The sequence below is a fragment of the Rissa tridactyla genome, chromosome 4, assembly GCF_028500815.1.
Source record: "Rissa tridactyla isolate bRisTri1 chromosome 4, bRisTri1.patW.cur.20221130, whole genome shotgun sequence".
In the NCBI taxonomy this organism is placed as follows: Eukaryota; Metazoa; Chordata; class Aves; order Charadriiformes; family Laridae; genus Rissa; species Rissa tridactyla.
In genome coordinates, this window is record NC_071469.1 from 27,953,286 (window position 1) to 27,976,006 (window position 22,721).

Sequence of the window (22,721 nt, forward strand, 5' to 3'; positions counted from 1 at the left end):
GTCTGGCAGCGCCGGCAGCCCCCGAGCGGGGCAGGGGCAGGGGCAGGGGCAGGGGCCGTGCCCGGGGCCGGCTGCCGCGCCGCTGGCCCGGGAGGGGCTTGACCGCGCTTCATGCGAGAAGGAGCCTCTCCCCGGCGAGCGGCGGGGAGCGGCCGCCTGCCCGCCCTCCGGTGCCCGGCGTTGCCTTGAAGAGCCGCGGCAGCACCGGGGAGTGACTCGGCGAGAGCGGGGGGGGGGGTGGTGGTGAGGAGGAGAAAGAGGAGGAAAAGAAATCAGATTGCCGAAAGGATTAGGAAGGGGGGTGGGGAGGCGAAGCCCTCTTGCCACCCCCCCCACCCCCCTTTCCTCCTGCACACACTTGTGAAGCTTTTCAGGGTTATCCTTCAGCATCAGTGGCACCGCCAGGCGAGCCCGGGGGAGCAGCGACACCGAAACGTGCTCGGCAAACTGCAAGAGAGATCAGAGGGAGCGGAGCGGCCGGGACGGCGGACCCGGCCCCTGCCCCTGCCCGCACCCGCGGGGGACTGCGCTTCCCCCCTGCGATATTTTATATCTATTTATTATTATTTTTTTTCTTATTTTTCCCTGCTCCTCTCGCTTTCCCGAGGAAGGACGGGTTTTGTAGCGTTGCGGGCGGGCGCGCTGCCGGGCCGCCTGCCCGGGGCGGGCGAGGTGGGGCGAGCGGGAGGGAGAGATGCCTGTGATGAGAGGGAGAGTCGCCCTCATCCTCGGCTTCGTCGTTCTGACAACTTTCCTGGCGGCGGTGCGAGGGCTGCCCGTGAGGAAACAGCGCAGCAACAGCCCGAAGGAGAGGAGCTCCAAGCTGGAGGAGGTAAAGCAGCCTTTGGGGAAGGACGGAGAGCCGGGAGGGTGCTGGGACGAGCCCTTCTCAGCCTCCGCACCCTCTCCCGTGCCCGGGAAGGCTGAGGAGGGCAGGGACCACCTGGGCGGTCAGCGGGGCTCCCTCGGAGGCGGTTGTGAACATCCCGAGGGAGCAGCATCCGACACGTGTCCCCGCGGCCAAGCCGCCCGGAGCCCCGGGGGAGAAGCGGGGTTTCGTGCCTCCCCTCTTCTGGGCTGTTTCCGCACTCGCTGAGGGGCAGAGCCCTTTCCCGGCCTCCGGGATTTTCGGGTAGCCTCAGGGTCTTTGCATCGTTCAGAGGCAGCAGGAAAGGGGCTGGTTTAGGTGCTTTGAGACCGGGGCCGGGTGCCGTGACCCAGTGCCCGGGAAGATCCGTTGCCTCCAGGGGGCAACATCCCTGGTAGGAGCGAGGACTCCGGCCACGAGCCGACCTGCAGTAAAATTAGCAAGGTTGGTGGCTTGCCAGGAACTTCAAAACTCCGCTGCTACAAAAATAAGACGTGACGGATTTCAGCCACCAGCTCTCCTTCCCGCTGGGACGACCCTGGGGCAGATTCCAGAGTGGTCATGCTCCGTTCTCGCCCCATCCAGCGTCCCCCGGGCAGGCGACCTGGGGACCCCCCGCAGGCTTGCCGGGGTGGGGGGAGAGGTCCCGGGGCTGCTCCTCTCCCTCCTCTGAGAGCCGGATCCTGGCCAGCGCTGGCTTCCGAGCGCGGATTGTGGAAGGGGAAACTTCATCAGGCAGTGAGGGGACTGGTCAGACTGGGAACCAACTGGTGGGACCTGATGAGGATGACAGGAAGGGAACGGGGAAGAAACAAACTACCAGGAGGGCAGGGTTTGAATAAGACAGACAGAAAACTGAATGGTTAAAACAAGTTCTTTCCATCTTGAAACTCTTCTCTGGAGAAAGAAATGCTTCTCTGGAGAAAAAGTGGTTCAGGCAGCAGAGCTGTGTTTGAAAAACACACTTTTGAAGAATGCTGCTGCTGCAAGTGAGTGAAAGGAATAAATGTGGTGGTAGGAGGAGGTTGAGCAGGACAGGGTAAGAGCATCTCAGCATGTGCTGGCGATCCACAGGGGTATGGGAAGCAGCAGGTTTGATCTGCAGTGTCAGTCAGACTGACAGAGGAGGTGCCGAGTGATGGGAATACACCTCACTGCTCATTATTGCCAGAACACGGTGCTGCGCTGTGGAGTAGTCATGCCGGCAGCTCCTGTCGGATACACTAAACTCCATTCCGGCATGAAATCCAGGGAACAAGTGTGAAGGAGCAATCCACCACACGGAAAGCCTGGCCGATGGGCAGGAGAGGGCGCAGGCTGTGTCTCCAGCCAAGCACCACCAGTCAAACCTGGTAATGGTTTTAACTGGAGCAGATGCAAACAGGGCTGGTGGGGATGTATATGCTGTAGCGCTGGTTATACCATGTTGGTGCTGCACTTTTCTTGTGAAACTTCAAGCATAGACGTAGATGCCTGTTCCCTTGCCGAACAACTGCCGGGCAGAGTGTGCTCAGGCTGCAGAGGGAGCAGGGAATTACGCTTGAAATCCTTTAAAGTATTGCAGCCCTTTTGGCAGGGGGCATAAGATAGGGAGAAACTGTGTGTTGGGAAGCTGTGCAGGTCCCCACCACGGGACCTTGCAGCGCAATCTCAGGCTCCATTTTATCTGACGTCTAAAATACATCAGGCAGCAGGGCGAGCTGCTGTCAGTCCCAGTTTGTGAATGGTTGTGAATGGGGAGCATTGTACGGCCAGCCAAAGATCACACACGGCACTTAAACAGCGCAGCCTCTGTCCCCTGGACCTTTGCTTCTCGCAGAAATACAAACATACAAGATGTTTATAGGCAAAGGTTTGAGGGTGGAGGTTCGGACCAAGGAGGAAGATGAAGAATGGCTTCCTCGGGGGAGTCTGTTGGTGCTGCCGTGCACACCCTGCCTCCCCTGGGGGACTGGCTGCACGATTCACACAGCAAGGAGAGAGCGGTGGGTACTGGCATGTGTCTTCTAGCTGTGTTTTGGGAGGAAATCCTCTGTTTCTGGTGCATATGGGGTGGAATTTGCAGGAGTCATGCCTGGCTGTTTGAACTAAAGCGGAGAGCCCAAGAGCAGCACTATGGTGGTTATAAAAAAAAAAAAAAAAAAAAAAAAAAAAGAAGAAGAAGAAAATCCAGAGTGATTTTGGGTCATACGCACAGATGGTTCCTGTTGTAGCGCTGATAGGTCCTGTCTCTATGGCAGCAGGGCAGCCACAGCTGGAGTATTGGTTACACTATGGGTAATGCCCTACAGATGTGGGTAGAATGAAGGGGGCCAGGAGGAGAAAAATAGAAATGACGGAGCAGAGCAGATAGACAATCAAAACCGTTAAGCAATTACGTGACTTGGACTTGTTTTAATTTAATATCTTTATTTAAAGCAAACATTTTTCCTCGATTTAGAATTGAATGGGAATCTTTATAATCTGTGCTGAGCTTCAGAGTTGCACTTCTATACTAAAATAATTTAGAAAAATTAAAACCATTAGGTTTTTGGTGAATTTTTGAGTTAGAAAGTCTTCTAATTGCAGGAAGGATGGCAGGAACACATGCTTTATCTTTGGGCAATAGCCTTATCGGTATGTCCCAAAGTCCTGTACCTCAGTCAGGATCTGTTACTTCCAGCCATTAGCAAAGGAGCAAGAACTTGCGTTTACATTTTCTGAACTGTGGTGCTGTGCAGAAAAGCTTTGCCTGAGTTACACTGAGCCCAGCATAAGCAACAGACGTAGCGAGAATATTTTCTATTTCTTCAGTCTTTTTTGACTGGAAGCTGAAAAGGCAGAATACTTTCTCTCCAAACTGTGACTTAAATCTAACGAGAGAAGACACCTGCTCATTCAGAGGCTTTTTGGTGATGTTTGGGAAGGCCGGTGGGCTCCGAAGCAGCAGGCAGGTGTACCACAGGGTTTTTAGAAGCACTTTTGCAGGTTGGATGCGTCACACTCTGACATGAGCAGAAATGTGGCAGGTCCAAGCGCTGACCCACACCAGCAGCTCTTCAAATTTGGGTAACTGAATACTTGGAAGAGCTTGTGTCCCTTGTGGAGACAAGGGACAGCTCATCACATTGCTTAATGCTTTGCTTATTTATGAAGTCAGGGGGTTTAAATGCAAAATATGTTTTGATAAACTCAGTGGGTTTCAAAATATTAGCTTTGAGCATTGTTAATAGATGTCTGGATTCTTTCCGACCGATACCAATCGGTTCCAGTGCTCTTCTAGTAAATAGAAAATAGCTGGTGTTCTAACATGCTAGAAATGTAAATGGTAGAAGTGCAAACTGACACAACTGCTTCAATAACTGCATGGAAATAATAGTACCAGCGGTAACAGTGATGGGGGTGTTGGCCATGAGCATCCTGATGGTGACGGAATGCGGCAGAACAAGCCAGCAGTGTTTTATGGAGGGTCCCCAAGCCGCCCAGCCCAGCTCCGGTGGGTTTGGTGGGTGCTCCTTTGCAGGAGGGAACCACTCTGAGGGAGGGGGCCAAAAGCAATGTCGGCAAGCTCCCCAAGGCACCCGGGGGTGTTATTGTGGGGCTGGGAGAGGGGCAGGGTGAGAATCCAGGCTGGAGCTTGCTGTTGGAGTTCCCCAGGTCTGAGGCTGCAAGCAAAGCAAAGCAAAGCTGGTGTCTGTGATAAGAGATAATAGAAGGGAACAAAAGAAATACCGAGCGTAGTATAAGGGCTGTAGCTGTCTGCAAATCAGTGGGTTTGTACAGCACCTGGTATGACTGGCTCCTGGCTGCTGAGAAATAAGGAAACGAATAACAACAGGAGTTGTTTCTTGCTGCCTGATGTAACCAGTAAATACAGCAATGGGAAACTATGTCTAAAACTGAACACCTACACTGGATGTTTCACTTGTTGATTAAAAATCATCGGTAGCAGTCTTGATTTAAATCGACCTGCCCTCTGCATTAGGAGTCCGAGTGCAGAGGAGTGCTCAAGAATTAAACGTATAGCAGTGACGTGATGCCTGGCTGGACATACCAGCAAGCAGAGAGTACAGGAGCTCCAGGGAGATGTGGTGTGGCCGTACTAGGTAAAAAGCATTAAAGGGAAATACCAGCTGGGCTTGAGTGGAGTTTGTCAGGACACCATAAGTTAGAGTAGCCCTGTCATTTGGGAGCCCTAACAGCCTGGGGAGACCGGTGATGGGCAGAGCCTCCGCTCCCGTGTGTCCCCCCCCCAGCTCTTTGTCCGTCTCGACTCCCCTAGGGATGCCTGGCCGAGAAGAGGATCTTGCTTTCCCCAGAGCCATCTCGCCCTGCTGCACATCTCCAAGCTCGTGTTGTCACCCGTGTCTGCCCTGCGCGGGGGCACCTCGCCGCGCTGTCGCCCCCTCGGGAGGGCTCAGCCGGGGTGGGAGCGGGCGGCCGGGTGGGAGCTGGCTGCCTGCACAGCCACATCCCCGCGGCCGCTGCGGGCTGTGTCAGTAGCAGAGTCATTTTGCCTGCGGATGTGCTTTTTACCTTTTCATTTCTTCGGCAATTAAGCGTTCTTGTCCCTGGCTTTGTCCTTGGCGGAGGTCGGATTTGTGGGTACAAAACGTGCACTGAAGCATCCTTCCGCTCTGAAAGGGGCTCTTTGTGCGCAGGGAGGTACTTCGCCCTTTGTAGCAAATTTCCTTTTGAGAAGTGCCAAATTATCTTAGTCAACACAGTTGGAAAACCCTCCCGCCCTGGGGCTCAGGCAAGAGCAGAAACAAAGGGGAGCCGGGTGTAGGGAAGCTGCCCAACAAGGGGGCTTCTTCCCTTTTCACTGCACAAATAGGTCTGCTGCGTTCCCATTGTCACAATCAAAGGGGTTCCTGTAAAAGGCACATGTAAGGGGAAGAGATTAGGCAGAAATCGCTCCACAGGGCATTGCCCGGCCCTCTCTTTGGGTTCCCAGAAGTGTCCGGCTCTTGCAGACCTTCTCCTTAAAGACCGGCAGGCTGGGGGACTCATCCTGCCTCCAGCCGTGGTCCCTCCAAGCCCAGCGAGGTGACGGAGGGAGCGTGCTGGGGATTAATTCCTGCTTTCCTCTTGTCAGTTTCTTAGGGATAGGGAGTGTAAATTAGGGATCTTCTGTTTTTTCATAGTATCAATAAATATTCTTCCACTCAGAATAATCCCCAAAACAAGATGCCCGGACACTTCCCATAGGGAAGCATGAGGACAGTCTGAGCTACAGTCACGACAGCGAGGTGGCCTATGCCATCCAGCTCCTCTAAAGCAAATGTTGTCAGCCAGGGGCTCCGGTTTTGTATAAAATACCGGAGCTTGTGACCAAGATGCAGGGAATAGATTGCAGCCATGTTTTGGTGTGAAAATGTTTCCTTTTCAGACAGAAGCTTGTAAAAGTGCAAGAGTGCAAGGACTCTTTTGGTAAATGGCTTTTGCAGGGAACCTTCACTGGGCTGTTGTATGCTTTTACATGGCCAGCTGTAAAAGTCAGTCTGCATGGTATTGCTTCCAAGCAGTTCAGTTTCTGGACTTCCCCTGTGCGTGGGGACTCCTGGGGTTTGTCTGAGAAGCTGTTATGAGATATGCTTCATCTCAGTACTCAGGAGATGAAGACACCAAAAAGATGGTGACCTACCTGCTTCTGAGTCCCAGGTGGCTTTTGGCATGAAGACCACTGACAACTCCTGGGCTGTAGGTTGGTTTAGTCTCCAGGGGAAGGATACAGCTTCAAAGGGAACAAAATGCAGTAAATTGCTGCCTTCTGCTGGTGCCCAGTGCCACTGGATGGGCACGAGGTGGGGACTCAGCTGCAGATGGCCAGAAAGCACCCATGCATGCAGGGAAGAGGTGGTTTATCATGGATTAGGAGCAGTTGGTTGGCCTTATCTAGCTCGCAGACCTGGGGTGCGAGGCAGGGCTGGGAATGTCCCCCCACCCAAGGGAGCCTCCATCACGTAGGGTGCAGCGAGAGCCTGGTGCATGGCATGGGTACGGTGCCTTTCAGGTGAGTCCTCCTCCATCCCAGCCCTGGCAGCCTGAGCCTGGGAGTGAGCAAGCCAGCCCTGGCTCTTTCCTGGCAGGCCCGAGGCGCTCACCGGGTGAGGGGATAGTATTTGCGGGATGGCCAGGAGGTGCTGGAGAAGGTGTCCCACCAGCGGAGGGTCCACACCTCTCTGCTTCCCTGGGATGTCCTCTCTTCCCCACCACTTTGTCACTCCCTCCTGCTGCCCTCCTTGCCCTCCCCTTCATCTGCAGCTGCTCCCACAGCAGCCAAAACCCCAGGGGAGTCCAGCTGCACTGTGCCATGCAGCACCTCCAGCGAGACAAGGTGTCTTTAGGTCCACTGTTCCCCCTGACCCCTTCCCCTCTGGGGACACTGCGGTTGTATTGCATGGTTAAGTTGGCTGCTCCTTAAAAATCGAAGATCCCCCTTTAGGTGAGCATCTAGTTCTTCTCTCCTGGGGAGAATCCACAAGGTGTCCCTCCTTGTGACTCCAGTGGAGGTGATGCGTGGCTGCCCCAAGGTCCTATGAGCATCTCAGGGTCAGTTTGGCTTCCGCCGCACCTGGGATTACAGTTTGGCTATTGCGAGTCTGTTCCCACCCTGGGGACTGCTCCCGCTAGGAAGTGACTGGCCAAAGGGAAGAGGAGGGATCAACTGGGGGCTAAGATGCTGGGGAAGGGGGCCTCCCAGTTTGGATGTGCCCTAGTTTTCCTCTAACTTTGGAATTGCCTCTGCAGTCCTGCAAGCCTCAGGCTCCCATCTGGTGGGGGGAAAAAAAGTACTTATTATTTGACGAGGCACTTACTTAATAGTAGCAGGGACTGTCCTGGAAAGCTTACGAACAAGTGAATTACGAGTGACACAGACTGGAGCCGGAGTGGAGGGTTTCCCTACCCTGAGACCCTTTCTCCACCCCATGCTGATGTGTGGGAGTCATTAAATCCTGCCCCTGGCTGGGGAGGGGAGCTGAGCTCGCCCTGGGCTAGGGAGCTGCAGCCACCCACCTGGGAGAGGGGCTGCTGGCTACGAGTCACCCCAGCTCTGCCCCTTCAGGAAGCCATGTTGCAGCATCCCTGCCTGGATCCCTTCCCATGCAGGGCACACAGACTCCCCAAGTCCAGCTTGGGTGCCCATTTTGTCTGTTGTTGAAGGGATCCCTGATGGATTTGCATCTGTTTGGTCGGCTGCCTTCCCTGCCCCATTGACTGCATGGGGAGGGGGGGGCAGCCTGTGCACCCTGCATGGGACAAGGGGAGCAGGTCTCCCTGTGCTCCCCGCCAGCCCTGTGTGTGTGTCCCCCTGCAACCTCTTCTAGGAGGCCGGGGGTGCAGAGGGAGACTGGCTTTGGGCTGGTCCCTCCAGTTTCTGCACTTGCTTTGCTATATTTAGGTTTTTTTTTTCCTTTTGCAGTTTTGCCTGGGCTGCATCGGGGAAGGAATCAGCAGCTGGAGCAGACGGAGGGTTACAGTGTGCAGGCTAACAAATGTGGATCATTAGCTGGAACAAGTTAATGGTTACTGAAGCACATGGGGTTTAGAGCTGGAACAAGTTAACAGCAACTCAGTCCAATGCATTAAGAGCTTATGCGTATTACAGCTCAACTATGTTAACAGAAAACACGTGCCCTCGCAGGAGCATTTGCCAGAGAGCACCGGAGGGTATGGATGTGTGTCTGTTCACCTCTCCGGGGGACCTCTCCGTGCAGTCCCTGCGGGGGACCTGCTCCATACCCACTGCTGGGCTCTCTCTGAGCAGCTTCCAGCTGGCCTGGCTGCAGCAGAGGTCTCAGGGGTACCTTCTGCATTGCCAGCGGCTGGGCTCCTCATATCAGGCACCACCTGTGAAGGGCTGGCCTTTGGCCCTGTGCACTTGGGCAGACTCTGCGGTGTGAGCACAGCCCCGGCTGCTGTGCTGGGACATATCAGTGGTGCTAACCAGGTGCCTCGGCTTCTCCGCTGCAAGGCCTGCGTGGTTCATCCGTGTGGGAGGCAGGGCAGTTGCTCCTGGGGGGCAGGTAGGGAGGAGAAACTGAACTGTGGTAGACCTTCCTGAGAGCCTTCTCCAAGTATGACACGGGAGACCTGCATCTATTCCTGACCTCGCTGCAGGCTACCTGAGAGACCTGTGGCAGGTCTTTTTCTTTGTCTGCAAAATGGGTGTTTTACAGCATTTGTCTCAGTGTTAAAGAGGGAGAAGATATTTATGGTAGAGAAGTGCCTGCATGTGACACTGAGGAGGACAACAGCCAGGCATGGCGAGAGGTGAAAAGCCACTGGGCTCCTACTTGTCCTCCTTGTGTCACTGGGGAGTTGGCTGAGGGTGCCATGGGCAAGTTACTCATGGGTGCCCGCAGGAGAGCCAGCTGTGGAGAGAGGGGCTGGGCTGTGCCAACAGGGACATGCAATGAGGAGCAGTCACAGCAGCCTGGCCAACTGCCCCGTTTTCGGTCTTGCACAAAGTCAATTATGTCATGTCCTTGCTCCTCACAGTGCTGCGTGCTGCTGCTTCTCTGTGCTGTGGTGTCTTCTGCTCCAGGGCTGGCTCTGCCTCGGGGGCAACCGAGTCACCAACCTTGGAAAGAATTTTGAGATTACAGTTGTTGCAATTGAGAGACATGAAAATAAGTGCGAGACATGAAAATAAATGAGGAAGCCTTTGATGCTGCCTCCTGCAGCTCCCTACTCAAGACAGTTGGGATGAAGCTGGTTAGAAAAGAGGTTGATTCCATATGATCTAAAGTATTTTGATAACTGTGTGAAAATTATAATCATGAGGGCGTAATAATTATCTGCACAGCCCACAGTTTGCTGCCAGCTCCTGCTGGTCTCTCATAAACAGGATCTGCCCACGCAAGCATGATAACTGAGTGCCCCTTCTGTTCCACAAGCACTTGCAGAGCTCTCCTGAAACCTAAAAGGAGATGTTTATGTCTTTATTTAAAAAAAAAACACCACCAACAAAACAAATCAGCACTCAAATGCGAGTTGATCCTGAGGTGGACCAGTGAGTAGAGCAGTTGGGAGATCATGGTCCTGCTCTTTACTTGTGCCACAGCCCCTTGCAGGCAGGAGTGCAATCCAGGGCAGAAGAAGAGGGAGGCAGCTGGAGGTGTCCACTGCCTTAAACTACCTCTGGCACATCTTCCAGAGCTCACCTTCTAAAAACCATCATGGCTTCTGCTAAACCACCTGCCTGTAAGTCTAAAGGTGTTGTGTCTGATCATTGGGATGGTGGCTCGGGAGGTCTTAGAGACAGTAACAGGGACTGGGTGGCATCTTCACCTTCCCTGTTTTCTCGTAGGTACCCACCCAGCTCTTGACGCCTCTAGAAGCACGCTGTGCTTTGGCACAGTTCTGGGAAATGGGTTAAGCGGCTGATGAGCTGATGGGTAGCAGAGGTCACTTGCCTGATGTGCGTCCGGTGAATTTTCCATGTGGCTGAAAGACTGTGCCAGTGGATGGGATATGAGCCGGGAGGATCAAACTACAGCTCTCGGGAGGCTAAGGCGGTCGCAGCCAGCTGGGCTAAAAAAGCCCTTCCTTTGAGCAGTGTCTGTGGTGGGGTCATCAAGGAGAGAGCATGCCCAGCACTATGGGAGGGAGGCAGCGTGGCGCACTGCGTTTGTTCCTGTTGATTACCCTGCTCTTCAACCTTCCTTTATTTTAAAGAGACTTAACGGTGTTACTTGTTAGCACTGCAAAAACCTTCCCTTTCTCCCGCATCCACTAACGAAAACTATCCTGGGCCTTTCTGCCCCCAGACAGGCTGGGCTTCCTTCTGAAGCTACCAGCCAGCATCCCTTTGCTTCCATAACCTTATAATAAAACCCTGCTCTGGTGTTGTTCCTGCCCGGTTTCAGTCCAAAGATAAATTTGTTTTGAAAGCTTTCTCCGGATCTTTGCAGCTCATTTAGGTGAATATGGAAGGAAAGAAAAAAGGAAAAAAAATGTTCTGATTTCTATTTTGTTCTTGGCTAATTCATAAGTGGGCAAGTTTGCAACTAACTGCATGGCAGATTTTTAAAATAATGTTGAAGAGAGCTTGGGGGAAAGAGTAGGAAGATGCTTGTGTAGACTCAGCTCTATTCAGGAAAAGATTAAGAGTTCTTCTGGTGGGTTCTTGTTTCAGTACAGTGTGGTAAAACTATTCAAAGGAAATCTAACACAAGCAGTAATGATTAAGCAACAAACCCCCCCATTCCTTATAATTATAGCCCAGTGCAACACCAGCCTTTAGCAAATACGTAATTTTCTTCACTGCAGTGTTAACAAGCCCAAAGCACGGCCGGAACGTTGCCTCTGATCTCACTCCTGTGTGCACAGGTTTCTTTGTTTCAAGCTGAACAAGTTTGAGTTTACGCGCTCCCTAATTGGCTTGGGGTATGTGTGCGTGGAAGCTGCAACCGCTGAGCTTGTCCTGTGCCGGGACTCGCTTGCTCCGCGCTGCTGATGCGGATGCACAGGCTGGTGCAGAGGCTCCAGCAGAGCTTCACTCCCTGGGGAGCTATCTCCAGCGGACTTGGCTTGGGTTTAGCCCCGTGATGAAGAGCAGCTCTGCTCAGCAATGTATATAGTTACAAAGAGCGCTGACAGTGGGTTCGCTGGCAACTTGCGGTGCCTACGGAGATGCTGGGGAATACGCTGGAGGGACAAGTACCTGTGGTTGTAGTAGCAGCTTAGTGGTGTCCCTGGTTGTACAGCACAGGGACTAGTCTGTTGATGTTTTCAGATTTTAAACTGCTGTAGGATCTGAGATGTCACGTCTCTAATAATTTTTATGTAAGAGCTACAGCACATGAACGTCGGTCGTTCGCTTTTTTAACCCAAGTTTAGTTCAATCTTAGAGAAGTTTATAGCAAAATTGCAGATTTTAAGACCAGAAGGAATCATTAGCTCCTTGAATTTCTTCCGTAGCACAGATGCAGTACATATGTGTTGAGCCCAGTGACATGGGTTTGACTGTCTCCACAAGAGATACTGCCACTTTCCTTGTTAGCTTGTTTCTGTGGTTAATCACGTACAGCGTTAAAAGCACGATCCTTATTCCTCAGTTGAATTTGTCTGGCTTTGACTCAAACACGTTGGTTCCTATTATGTGTTTCTGTTCTGGATTAGGGAGTCTCTGGTGCCTGGTGGATTATTGCCTCAAAGAACTGGGAAATCAAGTCATTGCCTTCCTGTTTAACATGACAAACAAATTGAACTGTACAAGTCTTTCACTGGAAAAGTCTTTCCATCCCTTGAAATGGTTTTGTGGCTGCTCTCTTTGCCACATTTCCGAGCAATTTTAATAGAGGTGTATGGACTAGAAATGGGAAAAGATCAGCCTTTAGTCTATAGACAAATGATGTGTGGCCTTTCCCCATAACTTTTCCATACACACTGTTGCCCATGTTATGTACAAAGTAGGCACGACACCGGTGTGAATTGCTGACGAGTTCCTTCCCCTTCCTAACATCTTTGCTGAGCTTGTGCCCCAAGGTGTTTAGGTGATCAGTCCTACACACAGGAGAGCCTGGACTATGTGGGAAGGGCTCCTGGGCTGGTAGGAAGCTGAGTGTGATCCTGCTTAATAGCCTTCAGTCTAAACGTGAGCTTCACAAAAGGAAAGTGCATGCTCTTTCCTGGGTGCTGCTCCAGAGTTTCTTTCGGGTTCCTGCCCTGGAAACCCTTATTCCCAGCCAGGCAGGATATCCCAAGTGTATGCAGGAGAAGCTACAGCAATTCCCCCTTCGTCTTTTTCCTTTGCTTGGTGCTGGCTGGTCGCAGGAGAAGGCTGGAGCTTGGCTGCAAGACATTGATGGCTTCCTGGCACTGCGCTCACTGCTTCTGTGGTGTGGTGGCAAGTGTCCTTCCCCAGCGGCAAAAGAAGGGAGCTGCTGATGAGCAGCTCTGTGACAGTTTGCAGCCTTTCTGCTGTGCTCTGTGGAGAGCAGAGTTTTTGCTCTGGACAGGCCAGCTCTTCTCTTCCCTCAGCTGATGCACTGCAGTGGCTTAGCTCCAGGCTTGATGGCTTTATCTAGCTGTTCCCTAGGCAGGGCAGAGGAGAGGGTAGGTGTCGCGTGGCAAGAGTGCAACCCTCAAGGGCAGCTGCCTGCGTGCCTGGCAGGAGCCCCTTGGTAACATGGAGAAGACACTTCTGCCCATGAGGATCTTGGTGCCCATTGATGCTCTGACCTGGAGGGAGCACTGGACCTCATAGGACCTTGCTAAAATCCATGGCTTGATTGGCTGGGGCAGGACACTGAGCAGGACCTTGCTTGGGAGGGCCATCTTCTGATGCAGGGACAAATTTTAACACAGTGAAGACTTGGGGCGATGCAGACGCTAGCAGGAGGGAAGGGTTGGGTGGTATGGTGCAGTGAGCATCGCTGAAGGACTCTGGGCTATCCAGGGCGGACACCCCCAGGGTCTTTGTGCCTCCGGAGGATTTGGGAGCCGAGGGAGCTCTGCTCACCCTGTGACGTTCTCGCAGACAGTTCCCCTGGGGAAGTGTTACATTTTCCCTGTGGGAACAGTACTCTGAATTTCTTGAGCTTGTTTGGGCGTAAAATCTGAATTAGGCACTGAGTGTAAGTTTGGAGACTTGGAGTCTGTTCCTGGCTCGCTTGCTCTGATGTCCTTGGGTGAGCTCGGATCTTGTTGCTAGAGGAGACCTCATTTTCCATGTGTATTAAATTTGGGTTGTCTGTGTAACGAGCTTACCCAGCTCCGATAAGCTCATTGCAAATTAGGCAGGAGCGCCAGCCTCGCAGGGCTGTTGGCAGCCCTGTGTGCAGGGGTTGTGTTGGGCACGAGCAGCTGGCAGCAAACCCAGCACTGGCAGGTGGTGTCATGTAGCCGCAACACGGCCAGGTTTGCCTGTTTGGCCCCCTCTTGCTGTTTCTGCTCTGTCTGGGCTCCTTTGTGCTCCCTGCCAGGGAGTCCTGGGCACAAGAGAGAGACTGAGACACTGGGAGACAGACTGGGGCAGAGCCGGGCATCCTTCCCATGGGTTCTTTCCAAAACCGTTGTGGTTTTGTGACAGGGGCAAAGGGAGTTGGGAGGGGAAGGTGCAGGCAGAGAGGTCTGTCTGTGCCCACGTTTGCTACCAGCTGTGCCACAGGAGCCCTCCCAGCCAGGGAGAGGGGTGAGCCCCAAAGGCTCTCGCCAGGCAGCACAGGCTCCCTCCTCCCCGCAGCCCTCTCTCCTCTAGGCCCATCTGGTGAAGTCTGTCACCGGCCCTTCCCCACATCCAGCCCGCTCTGGGCAGCAGCCAAGGGACCAGCAGCGTCCCTGCTGCTCTTTTCCCTCCCCCGGGGACGGGGGTCGCGGGCTTTGATGTGCGGGCACAGGGCTGGGGACAGGCTGTGTGCGCTCATGAGAGCCTGGCCAGGCTCCAGCTGCCTTTGAAGTGCTCCAGTGATCAGGATGAAAGGGAGGGGAGTCCTTCCCCAAACCATCTGGCTCTAATTGCAGGTAGAAATGCCTCTCTTCGTCCCCCCCGTGGGGAGGGGGCACGCCGCTCTCTTCGTTAATCCCGCGGCTCTCGGCTGGGCTGGCGTGAAGGGCGAGAGCTTGGGAACAAAAGGGGGTTTCAGCTGGGCAGCCAGAAATAGGCAGCCGCTGGCGGAGATGCTGGGGGTTCGGGGACCTCCGCTCCCATCCTCGAGCTGCGGGGGCCCCGCAGACCTTCCCGGGGACGGCCTGTGCCGCGGGGGGGCTTTGCCAGTTGTTCCCATCTCCGGTTTCTCGGGCGCACTGGAGCCTGCTGGCCCTTTGACTCCGGCTCTTTTATGCTGGCGCGCGCCGAGCGCGGGGACGAGGAACGTGGGAACTCGGCGCGAGCCCGGCCGTTTGGCAGGGTTCGCTGGCTGCGTCCCCGTGCCCCTGGCCGGCTGGCTCTGCCCCCCCAGCCAGGCTCCCTGCCTGCTCCCTGCCTGCTCCCCCTGCACCCCCTGGGCAGGGCTGGCCACGAAGTGCCACGTGCCACTGCAGCGGCAGCAGCGGTTAGAGCCATTGGCAGCACTGGCAAGTAAGTTTTGTTGTCCTGTTCTGCTGGGCATCTTCCCTTTCCCAAGGAGATGGTAAAGGTAGCTGGGTTATATCTACCAGCAGTTTCTTTCCCTCCTTGTGGTAGCCTTTGGGCAGCATCTGAAATCTCAAACCTGTGTTGCTTGAAGTTGTTAGCCCTAATACCAACACCACGGAACAATTTATTTAGGTGAGGTTTTCCTCCTTGTCATAAAGCCCTTGTTATAAACTTTTAATATAAATATATAAAATTATTAAAGGTGAGCTCTGGTTAACTCTGTGACCCGGAGCAGCCCTTCCTGTTACCCATCTCCAGGCAACAAGAGATGGCCAAAAAGGGAGAGTGAGAAGCAGAATGGGACAGCAGAGGGGTGCAGAGAATATGGTCACGGAGATGGGAAACACCAGCCTGAGTAGACCTGCTCAGGTGCAGCGGGGCCAAGCCCTGGCACAGTACAGGCCACGGGGTATTAACTTAATTAATTTACGTGTTAATTGCTGCCCTGATGGTGTGGAGGAGGAACTGTCTGGTGCAGAAGACCAGACACACCACTTTGCTGGGCAGCGGTTTGCTCCCTGCACAGCCACCCTCGGGAGATGTTCTCACCACCTCTTCCCTCCCCAGGTCTCTGCCTCATCCGACCCCCATTCAGCAAGGGACGAGGAGCTGCCGCCATCGGGCAAGGCACGGGGGCTGAGGCGGAGTGGGCAGGCTGGCCCCCGGCGGCACAGGCGCCGTGGGGTGGTTCAGCAGGCTGCCAGGAGCCCAGAGATGCCCCAGCCCAGCAACACTGGCCGGGAGGAGAACCTGCCCTTCATGCTGGACCTGCAGAGCTTGCCAGGGCTGGCCAACGTGGACCTGAGTGCCCAGAACCCCAACATCCAGGTGGGGAGCAGGTCTGGATGGGCCGTGGGGGGATGTGGGTGAGCACCGCATGTGCTCCCCAGCCTTACTTCATTCCCTAAGAGGAAAGATCTTGTGAGAAGGGTCTGTGTAGCCACTGCCCTCTGTCTTCTTGGTAACCACCAGATGCGAATAGCTGGCACAGACAAGCTCCTTGCCAGAGGAATTTGCTCATGGCCTTTTTCCTGCCCCAGCCCCTCTGTAGAGCAGGAGCAAACGCTCCTAGAGGGGTGACCTCTCAATTAGTGAGGGTGATGTTAGTCCCTGTGGGTGACCACCAGCACCTCTGCACCTCCTGCTCTGCCCTGCTCAGTCCCTTCAGAGGAGGTGAGACCTCTTGCACTCCTTGCGTGGTCCTATAGCTCAAAGCATCTCTGGCCTCTTGGGCTGGGAACCAGTGCATGGGCTGGTAGGTCTGTCCAAGGGCTGTGCGCCGGCTCACTGCCCTGCCTCATATGTGGCTTCCAGGTGACCATTGAAGTGGTGGATGATCCTCAGGCTGAGATGGAGATGGACTTACTGAAGGAGACAAGCAATGACTGGTCCCTGACGTCTTCTGAGTGGTTGTCTCACAAGGACCTCTTCTGGCCCCTCTTCTGGGAATACACTGACCCCGCTGAGGAGGAGGAGGAAGAGGAAGAGGAGGAAGAGGATGATAATCTGGATGTAGGGGACAGGGAGGAGGAAGAGGAGGAGGAGGAGGAAGAAGAGGAAGAGGAGGAAGATTACACAGCAGAGTATGAGGAGGAGGAGTCCACGCTCAGTGGAGTGGGAGGTGACTGGGATCAGCGGTGGCCAGGGCAGAAGAACTGGATCTTTAAGGAAAAATATAATTACGGTGAGTCCTTGGGCACATGCAGCTGCCCTGCGGACTGGCACTGCCCTCCCTTGCCCTGCCTCACCCACAGCCCTGTCTCGCTGCAGGGGGAACGGCCCTGTACGGGGGATCACAGCATGGTGGTGCTCAGCTCCTACTTAAAAAATAAGCAAGCATGCCAAGGAGCAAGGCCAGCACCTAGCTGGGGCAGCCACCGGTCAGACATGGCAGTGGGAATTGCCCTTCCATGTAATCAGACTGATCTGTGGACTCTAGTGAAGGCATGCTCAGATGAGAAATACAGTGTAAATGTTTAATGGCAAGTGCTGCTGTCATCGACTCAGGTCCCTGCAGTGACACTAATGCCAGAAGCCTTTGCCACAGACCTGGGCACCTCCCAGGAGAGGAGCTGCAGAGGGCTAGATGGCAGGTGCCGGTGGGCAGACAGGCCAGGGCACCAGAGCAGCTCCCTTCTGCAGCTTCCCAACCTTTGCTTTAGCATCATGGCCAGTGCATCGGGCAGGTTCATTGAGGATGAGGATGGTCAGCAATTCCTGTCTGGGTTGGTATGACCATGAGCAAAGCTGTGAGAATGAGAGCCTTTGCTCAGGGGCTGCTTCCCTGGGGTTGCCAGCGAGGACAGGGTTGGCCCTTGGCATTGCCACGTGGCTGGGCACCTCTGTATGTCCTGGTCAGCGCTGGCCCTGCATCCCTGTAAAGGACATCCCAGGAACAGGGCAGAGATGAGGGGAGGTCCCAGGTGGCCGCTGGCTCCGCTCCTGCTGAGGGTTTGCTGAGGTCCACCACTCTCTGCCTCTCCCCGGCTGTGCAGACTATGAAGATGAGGAGGAGTGGAGCCCGTGGTCCCCTTGCAGCATCACCTGTGGCAGTGGCAACCAGAAGAGGACCCGGTCCTGTGGCTATGCCTGCACAGCAACGGAATCGAGGACCTGCGACCTGCCGCGCTGCCCTGGTGAGCCCTCAGCCATACCAGTGCTTGGGCACTGTCCGACCCCAATGTGGGCTGTCCCCCACCGCTGCGGGCTGGGCATTGCTTGTGCTTCAAGAAGTAGTTATGTTTAATGCAGTCTGGGCTAATGACCATGGGGATTTGTTTCCGCGAAGAAGTTCTGATGGGGCTTCATAGCTCCCGAGGCAGTTACAGGGTGCCTAAGGGTGATAGAGCTGGTGTCCAGCTCTGTGTGCAACTCCTTGCACCTCTCTCACACTGGGAGCTTGAAATCCTCTCCTGAGGCGTATTGAGAGCCAGCTCCATCCACTGGGATTTGCATAACCCACAGCCTTGGGCGCCTCTGTCCTGTGTGTCTTGCTGCTGTCCCTTCCTTCCAGGCACAGGTCTGTTGCCGAAGCAGTGGTGGGAGAGGGGGTGGAAGATGGATGGTGTCTGGTGCCCTTATGGAGGAAAAAAACCCACCACTCTTCCTGGTGTTCAGCCCAGCTCTTTGGTTTTGTTTTTTTTTTTTCCCTCTCAAGGAGCAGAGGGGGAAATGGTCTTCACCACAGAGGAGACACCTTTCAAAAATGACAACACCACAGAGATGTTCAACTCAGGTTAGCCTCTGCCTCTGCCTTGCTCTGGGGGCTTCGGTGCCAGACCCTGTGGGTCTGTAGCTGGCTGATGGGGAGGGCTCTGCCAAGGGCTCCCACATCTAGTGTCCAGACCCAAGTCACCCAAACCACTGCCCACGTGCAGGCTTCAACAGTCCTGCTGGGAAACCCAGTTCCTCCCAGAGCCCTGGTACAACATGGTCCTGCTTTATGGTGCAGGGGCTGAGGCCAGCCTGCCCCGTGCCCTCTGCTATGGGGGAACACTCCTCCTGCCAGCCCAGTCCCTGTAGCGATGGGTGCCCTCGCGGGGGCTCTGCCTCAGCACGAAACCCCTTCCCTCTGTCACTGCCTCGGGGATGGAGCCTGGCTCTAGCTCATCCCAGGAGCCTGGCTGCTCCTGCACAGCAGTTGCAGGCTCCACAGGTGGTGCTGGGGAGGTCACGGGCAAATGGCAGTTGGGTAAAGCAGGGGGCGCGTGCCCTCACCCTTTTGGTGTCTCCTCCCCAGAGGTGGACAGCTGTGAGAAGTGGCTGAACTGCAAGAGCGACTTCCTCACCAAGTACCTCAGCAAGGTGTTGACGGACCTGCCCAGCTGCCCTTGCTCCTACCCGCTGGAGGCCGTCTACAGTGCTGTCAACCTGCGGGATGAGCGGCAGGGCAAGAGCTTCCGATGGCGGGACGCCAGTGGCCCCAAGGAGCGCCTGGACATCTACAAGCCGACGGCGCGCTTCTGCCTGCGCTCCATGCTCTCCCTCGACAGCACCACCCTGGCCGCCCAGCACTGCTGCTACGACGAGCACACCCGCCTCATCACCCGCGGCAAGGGGGCCGGTGTCCCCAACCTCATCAGCACAGAGTTCTCCCCGGAGCTGCACTACAAGGTGGACATGCTGCCCTGGATCCTCTGCAAGGGTGACTGGAGCCGCTACCATGCCGTCCGGCCCCCTAACAACGGGCGACGGTGTGCTGACAACCCCGCCGAGGAGGAGTACCTCTCCCAGCTGCAGGAGGCCAAGGAGTACTAGCCACAGCCACGCTCAGAGGAGCCATGGCCACCGCCGGTTCCCACCCTGGCCCAGCCTGGCGAAGCCCCAGCCCCATTCATGGGCTCCTCGCTGGCGCCAGGCAGAGCTGGGAGGATGCGCCGTCCATCTTGTCCCCTCAGAGGGGCGCCTCGGCCCCCCTCGGAGTTCTGAGGGCTCTGGAGGTTATCCTGGTGTGATTCCTGCCATGCCACTCAGGGGGGTCCCGCACCCCGGGGTGCCTGAGCTAGCACACGGGGAGATGCCGGGGATGGGAGGCGTTAAGGAAATGGGGGGCTGCTCCCATCTGCTTATTGTAGCCTTGAAAGTTGAGCATCTGCAGGGTGAAATGGCCTCAGCTCCTGCTGGCCTGCTGCAGGCAGAGCTGCCTGCTCTTGCCTGTACGCCTGCCCTGGCACACACCGGTCTTCTTCTGAAAGTGGGGGTGGTCCTCCTAGGGAGGGGCAGGGCTGTCCCAGCCACAGCTATGGAGCGGGGCCTCCCCTCTCCTCCATATGCGGTTGGGAAAGAGCAGGGAGAGGCTTAGCAGGGGTTCAGGGGGAGAGTGGGGCAGGAGGAGACTGGCCCCCTGGGCTCCTCTGGCAAGATTGCCTTGCCACAGTGGTTTTGGCTGTGAAAGGGAGCACTGGGTGCCAAAGCCAAACAGGGCTGGACCTCAGAGGAGGTCAGCATGGTAGGGGACACCACCTGTGTGCTTTTCTGCCTCAGTGCTTGGGGGAGCAGGGTGGCAGCACCCATGCAAGTCCCACCACCAGCCCACCTCCATCTCTCAGCTCCCCAGCAGCTCCCCAGCAGGTTTCAGTGCTCGGGAGCACCCATGACATGGCCGTGACAAAGTCCTGCATTTCCTGCACACAGCCCTGCCAGGGGCAGGAAGCAGCTTGGCCACCGCTCATGCCATTGATGGAGAGGAGCAAAAAGCACACAGCCAAGTTCTCCCTGGGGATGGTAACATGGCAGGTACCCCTGTCTGGTCTTCTGCTGGCCTTGGACCCTGTTCCGTGCTGCATCTGCCCAGGTCCCCAGCGAGGGGCAGCCTAGAAAAAGTAAGTCGTGGGTGCGCCCTGTGCTCCTCAGGCTCGCTGCCTGGCCAGGGGAGCGAGTGTGGCTCCAAAGGAGGAAGAGGCACATGTGCTAATAATGTCAATACCTGGTGTCTGCAGGTCATGGATCATGATGCTCTCCATAGGCGCTTTGGCCTTGTCTGGGTTTTATTCAGCTTTCCACAGGTCCATGGCAGTTTCTCCCAGCATGTTTTGGGAGCTCACAAGTTTCCTGCACAGGAACTAGGCTGAGCACCTTTATCCCTGGACATTCAGTTACTGAACCTGGCAGAAACTGTTCATAGCTTTTATTTACCAAATTTTATGCATCAGAGGAAATAAAAGAGCAAGTCAAGCACACGTAAAGAAGAACGGAGTCATTTTTAAACTAGAGGTTTCACCCAAGGCTGTTGGCTACTCCATGTTTTTCTGCAGGACACCATTGGACAAAAAACCATCTGTCTGGGTGCAGAGGTCCTTGGTTGACTGTCCTCTGCTAGGTCTGTCCTTCTTGGCAGGACCTTTCTCCAGAGCCAATGAATATCCATGGTCTAAGAGCTCTTTGGGGAGTCTTTCTGGGAATGTCTTTTATATGTTGAGTGTATGTTGATCCTTTTGCCTTGGTTACTGATAGAACATTGCATCGTTGGTCATCAGTACCTGAGACTTCATTGCTGGTAAAACAAAAGAATTAATGAAGCTATCACTGAATTATTCTTATTTAACTATTATTCCACCCTCGTATCCCCAGACTCCAGTTATGAGTGCTATCAAAACACAGGAGACACTGTCCATTTCCCAACAGGCGTGCAGTCTGAGATGACCAGCGTTACGCAAAGGGTGAGAAGGAAGACACAAGCAAATAAGCACGGATGGAGACCCAAAGCCTGGTAAATTTTCATGACCGTTACGTGTTCCCTAGCCCAAATGGTCATTTGCTCACTAGTTTCTGGTAAAGAGGTAGGTCGTAAAGAGGTGGTCAAGAGGGAGTGACTTGATTCTGGGAGTCTGGGACGTGTGCAGGGAGGCTCAGAAACAGACATGGAAGCATTTGTACAGGAAGCAGACAAATTGAGCAGCCAAGGCCATGGAAGGATGAGCTTGTTATCTGTCATTCGGCAGAGGTTTCCTCTCCCATATCATATGTCATCATTAACATCAGCAGACTCTCAGAGGAGCTTATTTACCATCATTGCACAGACTTCTTTAGAACAACCTCCCATTAAATGTGCCTAGTGACCAGTATTGGACCCACGCGTGGAAGCAGAACCTCTGCAAACAGCCTTTTTTGAAGGAGACTTTCCAAAGCTCAGCCAATTTTTTCGTTAGACTGGGTGCTCTCCGAGGAAGTGTTCTTATAATAATGACTGTTACCCAGGGTTTGCACCCTTCTCCTCTTCATGCTGGATATGTCAACCAGTCCAATCCCCAAAAAAGAAACTGTGATTTCTGTAATAAATGGACTTCCTGTCCAAGGGCAAGTAGAAAAATTTCTTGCACCAAGCCCATTCCCTTCCCCCTCCCCCCAAAAAGAGCTCGTTGAAAGCCGAATGACTGTTCTGCCTCGCTGCCTCTATGGTTTGGACGATACAGGCATGAAGTGGAGCGTGAGAAACAAGAAGCAGTGTTGTTCCTCACACAAGCACCTTACACACCGGGAGGCTTTGCGGGGCACCATGAGAAAAGTAGACATTAAGCCAGCGTTTATTTTTATATCCCATCAAAGATTCTGTCCAGCCCACTGCTATTTAAGTGATGAATCTCTAAGCTTCCACTCCTTAAGTTTATTGTGTTTTTTATATATAATATATACAGAATGTCTTTTATTCATACAAAATTTCATAGAGAAGAGTTCTTTATTCTGATGCTGCAATAAAGCACTTTATATATGTATGTGTTGCTGATGTGATTCAGTTGGGACTGAAGCACAGGTTGCTATTTGTTTTGGTTGAGAGGGATGATGCTACGTTGAATGTGATGTGTCTTGTGTCCCCAGCCCCAGCTGTACTGCAAAGACCCTGGTGGCTTTTCTTGCTTCCCTTAGCATTTGCATTTGATGGTGTCTGGCTGCAAGAATTGCAGGTAGCAGAGACTATCCGGACCCCGCTGCCACAGCCAGGGGATATTGTGAAGTTCTTCTTACAGGGAAGGAAGCATCCTATGAGAAGGTCATCAGGGTCAGTGCTGAGAAGCAAGTGCCTGACCTGTGTCTCAGCCCTGGCCCCAGGTTTTATTCCATGCTCAGCCTGGCAGAGCTGAGTGCCGGCCGACCTTACACCAACACGCTGCTTTAAGCAGGTGTTGAGCATGGGAGTGGGTGGAAAGAAAAAACCCAGCATCATCCCAGCTGGAAAACTGGTTTGGCAAACCACCTCCAGAGCCAACAGCTAATGATAGCAGGGGGATCAACAAAGCTTTCCAGGGATCGCAACTTTTTGTTGCTGTCAGTTTGCTGCATAAATCGTGACCA

The 22,721-nt window shown here is 54.3% G+C and overlaps 2 protein-coding genes across 4 annotated transcripts in view; one reads left to right on the forward strand and one right to left on the reverse strand.

The window, feature by feature from the left end:
- On the forward strand, nucleotides 1-22,144 carry ISM2 (isthmin 2). 3 transcript variants are annotated; one of them, XM_054198089.1, is made up of 6 exons: nucleotides 1-832; nucleotides 15,501-15,761; nucleotides 16,248-16,617; nucleotides 17,429-17,569; nucleotides 18,091-18,168; nucleotides 18,673-22,144. In XM_054198089.1, exons 1-6 carry the CDS (start codon nucleotides 695-697, stop codon nucleotides 19,188-19,190), a joined length of 1,506 nt encoding a protein of 501 aa, XP_054054064.1. In that variant the 5' UTR covers nucleotides 1-694; the 3' UTR covers nucleotides 19,191-22,144. The 3 variants fall into 3 exon arrangements, with proteins under 3 accessions (XP_054054064.1, XP_054054065.1, XP_054054066.1); XM_054198090.1 differs by having other exon boundaries at nucleotides 18,097-18,168; XM_054198091.1 differs by lacking the exon at nucleotides 1-832 and adding an exon at nucleotides 1,595-2,853.
- AHSA1 (activator of HSP90 ATPase activity 1) overlaps nucleotides 20,545-22,721 on the reverse strand; it is a 14,867-nt gene continuing 12,690 nt past the window's right edge. The window contains exon 9 of the mRNA XM_054198098.1: nucleotides 20,545-20,925. Within this exon, the coding sequence (XP_054054073.1) occupies nucleotides 20,876-20,925 (50 nt within the window). The 3' untranslated portion in view covers nucleotides 20,545-20,875. The remainder of the gene's footprint in view (nucleotides 20,926-22,721) is intronic.